The sequence below is a fragment of the Elgaria multicarinata genome, chromosome 9 (genome assembly GCF_023053635.1).
Source record: "Elgaria multicarinata webbii isolate HBS135686 ecotype San Diego chromosome 9, rElgMul1.1.pri, whole genome shotgun sequence".
Lineage (NCBI taxonomy): Eukaryota > Metazoa > Chordata > Lepidosauria > Squamata > Anguidae > Elgaria > Elgaria multicarinata.
Window position 1 is genome coordinate 9,117,531 of NC_086179.1, and position 16,309 is coordinate 9,133,839.

Genomic DNA, 16,309 nt, shown 5'->3' on the forward strand with positions numbered 1-16,309 from the left:
TGTTGCTCGGCCCTGCCGAGACTCTAAGCCCAAACTCCCAACCTTCCATGGGGCTTGAGGCCAAATTCTTCTGTCATGGTTGCCTTTCCCTTTGCACCCAACCTAAATCTGTTCAAGTGCCCCCGCATAAAAAACTGGAGCCAACTGTGGCTGTATGCAATATTGCCTTTTCTGCAGAAGTCTGCCTTCCGTTGATTTCTATGCTGCGTGAATGATTAACCAGAAGACTTGAAAAGCATAACAGTCCCATAATATTTATTTCTTGATTCGATCTACTTATGGCTTTGCTTCATCATGATGTCGTTGTTGTTGAGGTTATCAGTACGGGTGTGCATGGACCCCCCCGCTTCGGCCCGCTCCGCTCTGCGCCGCTCCGCCCATACTCCACTCCTCTTCGCTGCGGAGCTCCGGCTCCGAATCGGAGCTCCGCAGTGGAGGGGAGTGGTGCCAGGTAAGGCCGGGAGAGGAGGGCGGGGGGGTGGGTTTACCGGGCCCTGCCGCCGTTACCGCCCGTGCGGCGATGGCGGCAGAGCCCGGTAAGGGACCAAGGGGGAGGGGGCCTTACCTGCCTCCGTCCGCGGTCCGTCGGCTTCTTCAATTGAGCCCGCGGTTCAACCAGGAAGTCTGGGCCGCAAGTGCAGCCAAGACTTCCTGGTTAAACTGTGGGCTCAATTGAAGAAGCCGACGGACCGCGGACGGAGGCAGGTAAGGGAGACGAGGGCAGGGGGGTTACCAGGCCCTGCTGCTGTCGCCGCCCGTGCGGTGATGGCGGCAGAGCCCGGTAAGGGACCAAGGGGGAGGGGGGCCTTACCTGCCTCCGTCCGCGGTCCGTCGGCTTCTTCAATTGAGCCCGCGGTTCAGCCAGGAAGTCTGGGCCGCAAGTGCAGCCTAGACTTCCTGGTTGAACTGCGGGCTCAATTGAAGAAGCTGACGGACCACGGACGGCAGGTAAGGTAGAGGAGGGGGGGTTTACCGGGCCCTGCCACTGTCGCCGCATGGGTGACAGCGACAGCGGCAGGGCCCAGTAAACCTCAATTACCTTTCTGTCGGAGCTCCGGATCGAGGCGAAGGATCCGCCTTCACCTCGATCCTCTTTGTCACGCTCCGCCGGCCCCCCAATCCTCTTCACCTCCACCTTAAGGGGAGGCGAAGCACCCCGCTCCGCTTCTAATTCGCCAGTACGATTAGAAGCAGAGCACATCTCTAGTTATCGGTGAGTCATCAAACGTTCAAAATGCCCCTCTGCAGCTGAAAGACATGCTCAGAGTGTACATGTGCATGCATTAGCATGAATGTGCATTAAAGTTACATCTGTTCTCCACTGAGATTTAACTTCTCAAGACCGAAAGGAGAGAAGCGAGCACTAAAAGAATGACAAGGCTAGCAACACAATGTTAATAAAACTTTAACAAGGGATTTCGAAAAGTTAAAAATAGAGATTGTGATTTACCAAGGTGAGGGAGCAAGAACATGGGCCTTAGCTAGATGAGGCGAAATCCCAGGGTGATCCCTGGGATCGTCCCTGTGTATCCACAATATGCACAGGGGATTCCGGGATCAGGGAGAGATGATCCCTCCCTTGCCCGGGGATCTCGCCCTACACTTTAGGCCCGCTTTTTCCACGGTCTCGGGCTGAGCCTGAGACCGGGAACGTGTGTGCAGGTGTTGTGGTTTGTTCTGGTTCCTTGTGGTTCCTCACGAGGAGCCGGGACCTGCGCACGGGGCACAGAGCTCCATCGAGGTGGGGGTGGGGGGTGAGCAGAGGAAATATATTTTTAATTTTTAAAATATCTTTTGCGCACAAGTGCTCGTGCACATCTTCTTCTTTAAGAATAAAAAACAAAATGGCGGGCGCGACGCCTCTTCCTCTGAGGTTGTCACGTGCCACGTGTGAACAGAGGGGGCGATCTCGGGATAGAAATATTGCGAGATCTTCACCCCTCCATCCTGCTAGATCAGTAGGTCTAGCTAAGGCCATGGGCTCCCCAAAGGGACAACAGAAGTGTATGTTACAAGTCAAAAATAAACTGAATCATTCTTATCCCCACAACTGCCTCACTGTCTTGTACCAGGAATGATCAACTGGTAATTCTCCACTGAGATATGGTCCTCAGAGCAATTTTAGCTGGCCTCAGTGGCCTTACCAAAAAATTATTTATTTATTTATTGCATTTCTATACCACCCGATAGCTGAAGCTCTCTGGGCGGTTCACAAAAATTTAAACCATAAAGTACCATTTAAAATGTAAAACTTAAACCACAATATAAAAGCACAATATAGAAGTACAATCAGAATAAAACCGAGCAGCAATGCAGAGCTTTAAAATACAGATTTAAAACAGCAACGTTAAAAGACTAAGACGGTAAACTGTTAAAATACTGGGGAAATAAACAGGTCTTCCTCTGGCGTTGAAAAGAGTGTAACGTAGGTGCCAGGTGAACCTCTCTAGGGAGCTCATTCCACAGCCGAGGTGCCACAGCAGAAATCTGCAAGAAGTATTTCGGTTCTACACTAATATTTCCAGAGGTGTAGCCAGGTTAGTCTGTTGTGGTAAAATAACGAAGAGTCTTATGGCACCTTAAAGACTCTGACCCTGTTCAGATATCACAATAAGTCATGGTGGTTAAGCTCTTTGAGCTTAACATGATAGCTTAGCGTGTTGTGTGAACCATGACTTAGTATATGAACCATTTCTAACTATGGTGGCTACATAACCACGTTTTAAACATGCTCACTAACCATTTGCTACAAAAAGGTTAGCAGTCTAAACATGGTTTGTGCTGCCTAAACAGGCCCTAACAAATTTATTTTGGCATAGGCTTTCATGGATTATATGATATATCCACTCCATCAGATCCATGAAGTGTTAACCTCAGATTGGCAAATTTATACACCTTCCTATTTGACGTTAACACCTCGTGCATCTGATGACATGGACAGCATTCATAGAAACTGACGCCACAATAAATTGGCTGCGACAATGGACTGGATGCGACAATGGACTGGATGAGGGCTAATAAACTGAGACTCGATCCAGACAAGACTGAGATGCGGTTAGTAGGTGATTCCGCTGATAGGATTGGGGGGGGGGGGGTTCTACCGGTTCTGGATGGGTTTGCACTCACCCTGAAGGAGCAGGTTCGTAGCTTGGGGGTTCTTTTAGACCCATCATTGTCACTTGAGGCTCAGGTGACCTCAGTGGCACGGAGTGCCTTCTACAAACTCTGGTTGGTGGCCCAGCTACGCCCCTATCTGGACAGGGATAACCTGGCTTCAGTTGTCCATGCTCTGGTAACCTCCAAGTTAGATTACTGCAATGCACTCTACGTAGGGCTGCCTTTGACGACGGTTCGGAAGCTGCAGCTCGTGCAAAATGCAGCGGCCAGATTGATTTCGGGAACCAGAAGGTTTGACCATATAACACCTGCTCTGGTCCGCTTGCACTGGCTGCCTGTATGTTTCTGAGCCCAATTCAAGGTGCTGGTTTTGACCTATAAAGCCTTACACGGCTTGGGACCACAATTCCTGATGGAACGACTCTCCCGACATGAATATACCCGGTCACTACGTTCAACATCTAAGGTCCTCCTCCGGGTGCCTACTCTGAGAGAGGCTCGGAGTGTGGCAACGAGGGATAGGGCCTTTTCGGTGGTGGCCCCCAGACTGTGGAATGATCTCCCTGACGAGGCTCGCCTGGCACCAACGCTGCTATCTTTCCGGCGCCAGGTTAAGACTTTCCTCTTTGCCCAGGCATATGGCGGCACATCTTGATCACCCACATGTTTCGTTTTTTAATGGTTTTTAATGCTTTATGTGTGTATGTTCTGTGTTTTAGAATTTTAAACTTTGTATACTTGTTTTTATCTCAATTTTAGAATTTCTGTAAACCGCCCAGAGAGCCCTGGCTATGGGAGCGGTATATAAGTGTAATAAATAAATAATAAATAAATATTAAGGTGCCACAAGACCCTTAGTTGTTTTCACGTTTTTATTGTTGCATTTCTCTTTCAGTGTTGCATGCAACGTACAGATCTAGCTATTTGTACAGCATAAAGCAGTGCCTGCCCTAAATGTATCATAATTTTGATGCCATTGCTGTAAGATTTTACCCTCCTTCACGCATGACACTTGTGAAGGGGAGGCACATGGCCAACTGGCCTCAGACGTCACATTGCACAAGTGGGGTAGCCCTGTCCCAGATATCCAAGCATTGAACACCACTGTCTGAAAAGGAGCCCCTGAGTGGAGGTGGAGTCAGCCTAGCCCAGAGATGTCGGGGGTGGAGCTAGCAACCCCGCCCCCTCACTCATCATTCTACACATGAATGGGGCTTCAGGTGTCACTTAAATGGCTCTTCTATAATATTTGTAAATTATTGTGTATTTTCCCCTCAAATAAGTGCATTGTTTGGAACTTGTTTGGAAAAAAATAATAATTTACAAATTATAATTCAATGCCAGAATAGGGGACCAATCCACCCCCACAGAACCCACCAAAGTCTGCCCCCCTGCCCAAGTGAGATCAGCAACCCCTGATTTTGCAGAAAAACAAGGCCCATGGGGAGCACTCGCCTTGTTTTAAAGAAAAATCGCCAGGGCTTCTGCTGCCGTCACCGCCACAGCAAATGAGGTGGCGGCAGAAGGGGGGGGCAGGCCCACCGAAAAAGGCTAAGCGGGTCATGTGTAGGCCATGGTGTAGGCCAAGGCTAAGCGGGTCATGTGTAGGCCATGGGGCCATATGTGCCTACCTCAGATTTCATTAATTGATTTTTAAATAAATAAATATAATAGACGGGGGGAATTATATTATGGAGGGACTGCTGTCGGGAGAATCAGGTGTCCCCCTGACATAGGCAGAGGTTCATTGATCAGTGTTAAAGCCACTTGCTTTGCATGTAGGAAGCCCGAGATTCAACCAGTTTCTGGGGTACATGGGAGGGAGGGTGCTGTGGCACTCGTGCCCTGCTTACGCGTCCCTGGCCAACAGCTGGTTGGCGACTGTGTCAAAAGAGTGCTGGCCAAGATGGACCCCTGGTCTGATCCATCATGGCTCTTCTTACGTTCTAATCTCCAGTTGAAACTTGTCAAAAAAACCAACAACCCCAAGACTAGGAAAGATTTGTCTCAGCCTGATCATGCCAGGCAGATTTGGCAGTTCTGGGTAAGATCAACAGTTTTATACTAGGCTCAGTGTAGGAGAGCTTTCTCTGTTGGTATCTACTAGAAGATCATTTGATCAACGTTGCCAAGTTGGCCATCCTTGCTGTTTCCTGTGTTTTTCTCTCTCTTCCACCAGCCCCTGCGTATCCCCCACCCCTCAATGATTCCACCCACCCACCACATGGCCTCCTCCAAAAGTGATGTAGTCCAAAGGCACGGGGCAAAACTACAAAGCCAAATGAAACGGAACCTATCCGGGGCCGAGCCATTATCAGAGGCTACCAGAGGTGCTGTTTGCACAACCCCTGACCTTGTGCCCCCACTTGCGTTACCGGGCAAATATTTGCCTCAGCCCGAACAAAGTTAGCATTTCTAAAGAGCCTTTGAAATATACTACACAGTTCTCCCGTTGCTGTTTTCTCTGCTCCACTCCTTGACCTTGGTTCAGCACAGAAGAGCGATCCACCATCCGGTCTATGTACTCATTGCTTTCTGGAAGGCGAGAAGATGAAGCACTTCGCTTGTCTCCTCTTGCTCTTTGCTTCAGAAATATGGAGTTTCGACTTAATCGTGGAAGAAAACCCAGAGGTAAGCGTCCATCAAGAGCTCAACCGTCAGCCTCTACCAAGGCCTGACATTAATGTCACCTGAATAGCGAACAGGTGAAGAACAGGATGATGTATTTCTCCTCTTCTTCTTTTCTGGGAATTTTGATCAGCGTCCTTGCTTGAATTAAACCTTTAACCAGTTTTGTCAGTGTGTTAGTCAACTAACAGCACCATCCTGTACCTACTCAGAAGTAAGCTCCACTGAGTTCAAGGGGACTTACTCCCAGATAAGTGTGTATAAGATGACAGCCTAAGGCTTTAGTTACTGGTGGCCTGTTTTAGTTGCTTTGGGAAAACCTTAATTTGAGAGCACCGAGGCAACCTTAATTATTTACTACTCATATCTATCATACCCGTATTCCAAGGAGCTAGAGGCAGCACATATGTCCCCCCCCCCAATTTATACTCACAACCCTGTGAGGTAGGCCAGGCTGAGAAAGGAGACTGATCCAAGGTCACCCAATGAGGTTGAGGCGAGAATTTGAACCCGGATCACTCCAATTCAGGTTTTATACTACAATGTGTTATTGTAGCACAATGTGTTATTTTGATTATTTTTGGTTCTGGTGAGATGCTGTAAATGAGAATGAAATGGAAATGAGAACAATGTGTTTTGGGTTGTTGTTATTATCGGAGCCATCTTCCAAGGAGCCCAGAGTGGAATACAGGGGATCCCCCATTTTTTTTTTTTTTATCTCCAGAACAGCTGTGTGAGGTAGGCAGGCTGAGCGATCATGGATCAAGATCACCTTGGAAGCTTTATGCCAGAGTAGAGATACCCCAGTACCCTAACTACTGCACCATGCTGTCTTGCAAATGAAGTTAAATCAAATCAAATGGTTGTTTATCTCAGGCTTCTATCAGTCTCTCTCGCTCTCAAAAAAAAAAAAAAAAAAAAAAACCGCAACCTGTTTTGAGATCTTGGTAATACGCCAGTTGATTTACGGTTAACCACTTAACCACCCCTGTCCCACTCTGGGAGTCAGAGATGCTAGTATGGGGAAATAACCACGGCTCTGCTCGAGTAATCCTTCAAATATTAAAAAATGCTAAAATACTGGGAAAATAAACAGGTTTTCAGCTGGTGCCAGAAAGAGTAGAGTGTAGATGCCAGGCAAATCTCTCTAGGGAGCTCATTCCACAGCCAGGGTGCCACAGCGGAAAAGGCCCTCCTTCTGGTAGCCACCTGCCTCACTTCCCTTGGCAGGGGCTCACCAGTTAACCATCCCGGTACTGTCCCACTCTAGGGGCCAGAGATGCTTGTATGGGGAAGCAAGCTCTGCTCCAGTAATCCTTCAAATTTTACTGAAGAAAATCTCACACACACACCATTCCCAATTGCCCCTGATTATTATTATTATTATTATTATTATTATTATTATTATTATTATTATTTATTTATTTATTTATTTATTTATTTATATAGCACCATCAATGTACATGGTGCTGTACAGATTACACAGTAAATAGCAAGACCCTGCTGCATAGGCTTACAATCTAATAAAGTTGTAGTAAACAATAAGGAGGGAAAGAGAATGCAAACAGGCACAGGGAAGTGTAAACAGGCACTGGGTAGGGTGAAGCTAAACAGTATAGAGTCAGAACAAGCTCAATATTTAAAAGCTATAGGGAACAGAAAAGTTTTTAGCTGAGTTTTAAAAGCTGTGATTGCGTTTGTAGTTCTCAAGTGTTCTGGAAGAGCGTTCCAGGCGTAAGGGGCAGCAGAAGAAAAAGGACGTAGCCGAGTAAGGGAAGTGGAGGTCCTTGGGCAGGCGAGAAGCATGGCATCAGAGGAGCGGAGAGCACGAGCGGGGCAATAGTGTGAGATGAGAGAGGAGAGATAGGCAGGAGCTAGACCGTGAAAAGCTTTGAAGGTCAACAGGAGAAGTTTATATTGGATTCTGGAGTGAATTGGAAGCCAATGAAGAGATTTCAGAAGTGGAGTGACATGGTCAGAGCGGCGGGCCAAGAAGATGATCTTAGCGGCAGAGTGGTGGACAGAGACCAGCGGACTGATGTGAGACGAAGGAAGGCCAGAGAGAAGAAGGTTGCAGTAGTCCAACCGAGAGATAACCAGTGCGTGAACGAGAGTCTTGGCAGAAGAGACAGACAAAAATGGTCGAATCCTGGCAATATTATACAGGAAGAAACGACAATTGCCCCTGAGAACCCTGCTTTCTATTCTTGCTCCGTGTTTTCTTCTGCGGGAAGTTATGCGCAAGCCAGTTGTTACAAAATAATGTCTATCCATGATATCCCAATGATTTCTGAGAATCAAGGGCTCTCCTCTATCCTACTTTTGTTAGCCTCTTGTCATGTGACGGGGCTGTAGCTCAGAGGTAGAGCACCTACTTTGCATGCAGAAGGTCTCAGGTTCGATCTTCAGCATCTCCAGGTAGGGCTGGAAAAACTCTTGCCAGAAACCCTGGAGTAGGGTGACCATATGGAAAGGAGAATTGGGCCACTGTATGTTTAACAGTTGTATTGAAAAGGGAATTTCAGCAGGTGCCATTTGTATGCATGCAGCACCTGGTGAGATTCCCTCTTTATCACAACAGTTAAAGCTGCAGAAGCCCTGCCTAGTGTGGCCAGATACAAAAAAGGACAGAGCTCCTGCAGCTTTAACCTTTGTGATGAAGAGAGAATTTCACCTGGTGCTGCATGCCTACAAAAAGCACCTGCTGAAATTCCCTTTTCTATGCAACTGCTAAAGATACAGGAGCCCAGTCTTCCTTTCCATACGGTCATCCTGCCCTGGAGAGCCACTGCTGCCACTCAGAGTTGACAAAACTGGGCTAGATGGACCAAGAGTCTGAGTCTGTAAAAGGCAGCTTCTGATGTTGTTTCTTTTTCAAAGTCCTGTGTGCCGAGCAGCTCCTTCTCTTGAAGAGCATTGACAAGGCTTTGCTAATGGTGAGATGTCGATTTGCGGGGTGGGCAGGTGTTTTATGTAGCGTCCCAGGATAACACCCTCTGATCCTTGATCACATAGAGAGGCTTGATGTTTTGCAGTCCCATCTGTAATAGGAGAACATAAGAAGAGCCTTGTTGGATCAGACCAAAGACCTGTCTAGTCCAGAGCTCTGTTTCCATAGTGGACAGCCATTTGCTTATGTGACGCTCACAAGAAGGACATGAGTGGAACAGCACGCTCCCACTCATGTTCCCCAACAACTGGCATTAAGGTCGAAGCTACACTCTATGGGCTCATCTACACCAAGCAGGATATTCCACTCTGAAAGCGGTATGAAAGCGGTATATAAAAGACAGGAGCCACACTACTGCGAGGGAGACTGGAGCAGGCAGATACCATCAGAGCCTGCTTCAGTTGGACCCCCACCCCCCACAGGGCTAACTGCCATCTTCACCCTGTGGGGAAGAAGATGCGAGGGAGACTGGAGCAGGCAGGGACCATCAGAGCCTGCTTCTGTTGGACCCCCCCCCCCCACACACAGGGCTAACATCTTCACCTTGTGGGGAAGAAGGAGCTGTTGATCTGCCCCTCCATTGGGAGATGAGAGGACGGAGCAGGGCCTTCCCACCAGCCTAAGCAGTCTCCTTAATTTCTTTTTATTTTCTCCCTCTTCCCTCCCCATCCACTTTTCCTTGTGTGTCACGTCTTTTTTTAGAATGTAAGCCTGAGGGTAGGGACTGTCTTCTTTATTGATACGTTGTAAGCCGCTCCGAGTGCCTTTTGGCTGAGGTGCGGGATAAAAATACTCTAAATAAATAAATAAAATAAATAGCGGTACTGAAGTGCACTGACAACTGTTGGGGTCCGTGACACATCTACACCAAGCAGGATATAACACTATGAAAGTGGTATGAAAGCAGTATATGGTATGTGTCATGGGTCTCAACAGTCGTCAGTGCCCTTCAGTACTGCTATAAAGCAGTAGTGCGGTATATACCGCTTTCATATCGCTTTCATAGTGGAATATCTGCTTGGTGTAGATGAGCCCTAAGAGGCTTAGGCCGTAGCTAGACCTAAGGTTTATCCCAGGATGGTCCTGGGGGTCAAACCTGTTCATCTAAGTGCCACACAGGGCATCCAGCGCTCAGGCAGGGATGAACCTGGGATGATCCTGGGATAAACCTTAGGTCTAGCTACAGCCATATTGCCTCTGACCCTGGGATTGCACATAGTCATAATGATGAGTTCGTAGCCTTATCCTCCATCAAGTCCTCTAATTCCCCTTCAAAGCTATCTACGTAGGTGGCCATAGCCACACTGCAAGCTAGCAAATTCCATGGTTTAACTATGTGCTCTATGAAGTAGTCCTTTTTATCAGTCCAAATTCTCCTACCATTCATCTTCATTGAAAGACGCATTGGATCTAATATTATAAAAGAGGGAGAAAAATGTCTATCTATTTTTTTTTTTGGTACCATCCATAATTTAATAATCTTCTGTTATCATGTCTCCTCTTGGTATCCCCTTTTTTCAACTAACCCCCCTGTAAGTGTTGCAACCTTTCTTCGTAGGAGAATTGCCCCAACCACCTGATCACGTGGCATGTCCCTTTCTGCACATTTTCCAGCTTTACAATATACATTTTACGCTGCAGCACCCACTATAACCAAACTACATGTGGCGTAAACAGTATTCCACGTGTGGCCGTACCCTAATTTTGTTTAAGGGATTACAATATTGAAGTGCTGAATGTACATTTCTTCTACATCACGCCCAAAGCGAACCGCTGTAGCCTGGTCAACTTGGGCGGCTCACACTGTTGGCTGGACCATCTTTTCGCTTCGGCATGGCGAAGTCACAGGTAACGCTTCTGAATTAAGTACATATGCCCTGCTTTCCCTGATCTCGTCAGTGGCTCTCTTTACAGGATCTAGAAGAGCTGTTTGATTGGGAGGTGAATGGAATCCCTTTGAGATCAAGTCCACGAAATGGCAGATACCAGGTACAGTAGCTTATTTGTTGGGTTTTCAATACAGAAAAGGAGAACTGTAACAACGCTAAAGTGGAGTCCATTTGGCAAGTTCTGTTCTACTACAGTTATTACGAAGAGACCAGGAAAGACTTAATATGAGCTATTACACAGTTTTTCCCTGGTCGTTCTCCTGAGTCCCTTATGATTATTTTACCCCAGGGTACCATTTAGTCTATTACTGAGCAAGTGGCCAAATTTCTGAATCTGGTCAAATTCTCACTAGACCACTGGTGGATGTGGGATCATTTCTTTTAAATTTACTGATATGCATTTCCATAGATTTTGTATCCTTCCTTTTCTATCAACATGTATTTTTTCATTAATACGTGTGTACTTCACATGTTGTATTACTGGTCTGTTGACTGTAAATTAAGATTGGTTGCTTGAAATAAAACAATTTCAATGCTACACATAAATGATTACCGTATTTCTTTGATTCTAAGACCCCATCGATTGTAAGACGCACACTAATTTCAGTACCACCAACAGGGGAAAAAACCCTAAGACACACTCGCAATTCTAAGACACACCCCATTTTTAGAGATGTTTATATGGGGGGGAAGTGCGTCTTAGAATCGAAGAAATACGGTAATAGGGCACATTGCAAGCAATATATTTAAATAGTATAAACCAGTTAAAATATAACATACTGTATTGTTATAGCCCTTTGTAGAAGGCCTAATAAAAAGCAAGAGGATGAAATGCATCGGGCTTTTCGGTAATAAATTTGTTTATAGCATCTTGAAACTATTCCCTCTTTTTGTGTTCAGCTTGGATTCTCACTTGCTTTGCACCTTTATCCAGGTAACAGGACAGGGAGGAGGTGATGGGAAAGCTTCCCCCCCCCCTGAAGCCCTGCTACCATTCAGGGTAGACCAACCTTCCCCAAATCATGGACTACAACTCCTATCAGCCCCACACCATGGTGTCTGGGGATGATGGGAGTTGAGGCTGAACACATCAGGAGGGCGCTGGGTTGGAGGAAGCTGATGCCAACAATAACTGAGCTAGGGAATGTGCGAATCACTGAAACCCAAGTTCTGCAAATTCCAACTCAAAGTTCATTCTGACTTGAGTCCATATCAGATCATGAACTTTGTTTTTTTTTTTCTTTTCACATGAAAATCCATTAATATTTCTGTGGTTTCCCCCACCCACCCCCCAAAATGTACACATCAATTGTGCACATCTCTGGAAAGGATGTATTCATTTCCATTGACTTAAGCATATTTGTGCACATTTTTTGAAGGTACATATTTTTATGTGCATTTTTCAAATGCTGTTGAACACAAATTTTTTTTTGGGGGGGGGGGTGTCCACAAATTACATGCAAGCTTGGAAATATCTAGACTTCAACTGCATATTGTGTCTGAGTCCATGTTTTATCTGAAAGGTGCAAACCGGGTAAATCAAAATCAAAAACAAATTGAAACGAATTTCTCCTACATCCCTAAGATATCCTCCAATGATCCTGCTCAGTATGAGAAAGCCATTTATGTCCACGTTGAGTCCATTGTCTTTAATTAAATGGCTTCTGACTGTCTTTGTCTTTCTCTTTCTCTCTCTCTCTCTCTAGAGAAGCACGCCTGATAATGATGACTCCCGAGAATCAGTGAGCTTTGCTGTTGTTTATTTCTCTTTCCCTTCTACAAAGTGATCCCTTGCACCCTAGTTAACGATTAGCAGGAGATCAATCCCACCATTTGCTTAGAGGGTTTTGCTCTCCCCCTGCTTGCACTTGTTGAAGTACCAGGATATTAACCAGCTGGCTTTTTTAAAAAAAAAAAAACAGTTGCCTTCTACTGCCCAATATTGTCACGGAGGGCTGGAATGGAGTAGGGGTGTGCACGGACCCCCCCAATCCGCTTCATGGCCCGATCCGGAAAATCCGGATTGGTCCCAATCCTCTTTGCGCTGCTCCGCCCGTCTCCCACTCCACTCCGCGGAGCGAGATCCGGCTTTGCCGCCGTCACTATATGGACGGCGGCGGTGGCGACGCAAGATAAGCCACCCACCCACCCTACCCCCTTACCTTCCTCTGTCGCGGGCTTCAATTGAGGCCCTGGTTGAAGCCAGAAGAGGCCTCGGCCTTCACTTCTGGCTTCAACCAGGACCTCAATTGAAGCCCGCGACGGAGGAAGGTAAGCGTCCCTCCTCCCTGCTCCCTTACCTGGCGCTGCCGCCACCTCCGCCGCATGGATGGCAGTGCCGGCAGCGCCAGATTAGTCCCCCTCCCCTGCACTTACCTGCAGGCGAAGCTCCGGATTGAGGCGATCCTCTTCGCCTCGATCCGCAGCCCCCCTGACTCTCTTCGCCTCCGCCTTTTCCAGAGGCGAATTAGGCCGCCTCGCTCCTGCTTCTCTGAACCGAAGAGAAGCAGAGCACATCCCTAGAATGGAGGTTGACCACAAGTCTCAGCTTGGGGAAAATAAGCTGATAGCATTGCTGTTTTTATTTCGATTATCGTCCTGCAAAAGATTAATCCGTTTGCTTAGAAAAGGGTACCAAAATCTCAACGGTCCAGTCTTGGCTCTCAGGAATTTCTCAGCTGGCTGCCAGAATAGAAGAAATAGCCCCTGCCCCCAAGTAATTGGTGACTTGGGGGCTGTCAATACGCAAGGAAAGCCGCAGGGTGGGGCCGCGGGGGTGCTGCGTTGCCTATACAATGCAACAGCCACTGCGCAGCTACCCCAGACTTTCCCGTGAAGCTGTGAAGAAAAAGAGTCGTGGACTTCCTCCAACTTTTTTCTTCAGAGTGAGGCACGTACTGTGCATCCGCCTTCTAGCCTCGCTCTGGAGCCACGGCAGAGTCGTGGCCAGGTGGATGACAACCCCTGATTGGTCACCGTCCACCTGGGTCAAGGGCAGGGGGAAGGCCCAGCTGCCGGAAACCCTCCACTTTTGCTACAGCGTTGGGATTAGCTGTTGCCACCCCAAAGCAGTAAAAGTGTGGGGTTTTCTTATTGTGGTGGCAACCCGCTGTTGTATAGGCAGCACATAGGAGAGCATTCCGGCAGCTTCAGTCAGTTAAGATTTCCATCGGTGACTCTTCCTGAGAAAGGTGGGCCTGGCTTCAGTTTTACTTATTTATTTATTTATTTATTTATTTATTTATTACATTTTTATACCGCCCAATAGCCGAAGCTCTCTGGGCAGTTCACAAAAATTAAAACCATAATAAAACAACCAACAGGTTAAAAACACAAATTCAAAATACAGTAAAAAAAAAGCACAACCGGGATAAAACCACGCAGCAAAAATTGATATAAGATTAAAACACAGAGTTAGAACAGTAAAATTTAAATTTAAGTTAAAATTAAGTGTTAAAATACTGAGAGAATAATAATAATAATAATAATAATAATAATAATAATAATAATGTATTTAATAATAGGAAGGAAAGGAACCTCTCGTGCAAGCACTGAGTCATTACTGACTCTTGGAGGGACGCCAGCTTTCACTGACATTTTCTTGGCAGGCCTTATAGCGGGGTGGTTTGCTGTTGCCTTCCCCAGCCGTTATTACCTTTCCCCCAGCTAACTGGGTACTCAAATTTACCGACCTCGGGAGGATGGAAGGCTGAGTCGACCCGAGCCCGCTGCCTGAAACCAGCTTCCGCTGGGATCAAACTCAGGCCGTGGGGAAAGTTTCGGCTTCAGTAACTGCCGCTTACCACTCTGTGCCACACGAGGCTCATATTATTATTATTATTATTATTATTATTATTATTATTATTATTATTATTATTCCACCTTTTGTCCAATGCTGGGCCTCAAGGCGGCATTACAAAATTTAAAACATATACATTTAAAACCTATAAATAGAAATATACAAAGTTAAAAGTGTATTAAATACATTCCAATATTAAAACATTTAAAATGACAGTTTAAAAGTCCATTAGCACAGACAGAGGCCCCGATCATTCGCCAAAGGCCTGCTGGAACAAAAAAAGTCTTTGCCTGCCTACTAAAGCACATCAAGGAAGGAGCCAGTCTATCTTCCCTCCTTGCTGCTAGACTGCTGTAATGTTCTCTATGTAGGGCTTCCATTAAAGGCAGTTTGGAAATTTCAACTGGTACAGAGCGGAGCTGCCATGATGCTGATGGGCCCAGCCAGTTTGATCCTATTACACCAATACTGTGCCAATGGCACTGGGATGCCTATTAGTTTCTGAGCTCAATTGAAAATGTTGGTTTTGATCCTTAAGGGTGAGATCCTATGCATGTGTATATACAGAAAAAAGTCCTACAACTCCCAGAATGCCCCAGCCATGGTACAAAGATGCATAAGATTGCACCTTACAATAATATAAACATCTAAGAAACCCAGCATGCCCACGTGCTCCTGAATAAAGCAGAATAAAGCAGTCAGGAAAAAACTTCCTCACTGTTAGAGCAGTACAACAATGGAACCAGTTACCTAGAGAGGTTGTGGGCTCTCCCCACACTAGAGGCATTCAAGAGGCAGCTGGACAACCATCTGTCAGGGATGCTTCGAGTTGGATTCCTGCATTGAGCAGGGGTTGAACTCGATGGCCTTTTAGGTCCCTTCCAACTCTACTGTTCTGTGATTCTAATATTCTATGAATACTCCAAGGTCTGGCTGGGAGGCACCAGCATTGCCAAGCCTGAGTTTGACCTGAAATATGGACATTTAAAAGTTTTAGCTGCTGTTCTCAGGGTTGTGGGGGAAAGGAATAAAATGTTTGTGTGAGGGACACCCAGAATCGTAGAGGACAGGTTATTTTCTGCTTGGCTTGGGAGCTTTTCCTACTCACCCTGTCTCTCCTCTGGGCCACCAGACTTCATCCTTACCAGGCAGAATCAGGTTTGGTATTACCAAACTAGTAACGGTCCCTTGAAATAAGTGGGCAGCAAACCTTCTTGATAGATAAACACTACCCTTATTGCGGCAATATATATGATTTCCCTTGGGGAGCAATCCTACACTCCTGGGGAGAGCAGCTGAAAGGCTGTGGACCTCCCACTTCACAGCTGGTGGCTGCCCAGTGCCCTGGCCTATGGGTCCAAAAATGGGGCATGACAGGGACATGACAAGGGACTTATCAGGGGAGGTTTTGAGTCCGTCCCCCCCGTTCCCTCAACATCCCTCCCCTCCAGAACTGCCTGAAAAATATGCGAACCCTGGAATGGGTGAGCTAATTTCACCTTCTATAAGTATCAATAGGTGGGGAATTTTTTTAAAAAAGGCCAAATGAGAGGGGGATGCAAGATTAGGGTGACCATATGGAGGGCTCCTGCATCTTTAACAGTTGCATAGAAAGGGGAATTCCTGCAGGTGTCATTTGTAGATATGGGTAACCTGGTGAAATGCCCTCTCCATCACAACAGTTAAAGCTGCAGGAGCTATCCTAGAGTGACCAGATTTAAAAGAGGGCAGCTTTAACTGTTGTGATGAAGAGGGAATTTCACCAGGTTCCCCATATATACAAATGACACCTGCTGAAATTCCCTTTTCAATACAACTGTTAAAGATACAGGAGCCCTGTCCTCCTTTTCATAGGGTCACCCTATGCAAAATCTTCCCCCTCCCCGCCACCACTGTGAGTTTGACAACCCTTTCTTGAATCACCCC

At 46.6% G+C, this 16,309-nt stretch overlaps 1 protein-coding gene across 2 annotated transcripts in view; it reads left to right on the top strand.

Moving 5' to 3' along the window:
- The first annotated feature begins 5,526 nt into the window (after positions 1-5,526).
- ITIH2 (inter-alpha-trypsin inhibitor heavy chain 2) overlaps positions 5,527-16,309 on the top strand; it is a 55,906-nt gene continuing 45,123 nt past the window's right edge. For both annotated transcript variants that reach the window (XM_063134676.1, XM_063134677.1), the window contains exons 1-3: positions 5,527-5,748; positions 10,610-10,684; positions 12,291-12,326. In XM_063134676.1, coding sequence (XP_062990746.1) covers positions 5,668-5,748; positions 10,610-10,684; positions 12,291-12,326 — 192 coding nt within the window. In that variant the 5' untranslated portion in view covers positions 5,527-5,667. The remainder of the gene's footprint in view (positions 5,749-10,609; positions 10,685-12,290; positions 12,327-16,309) is intronic.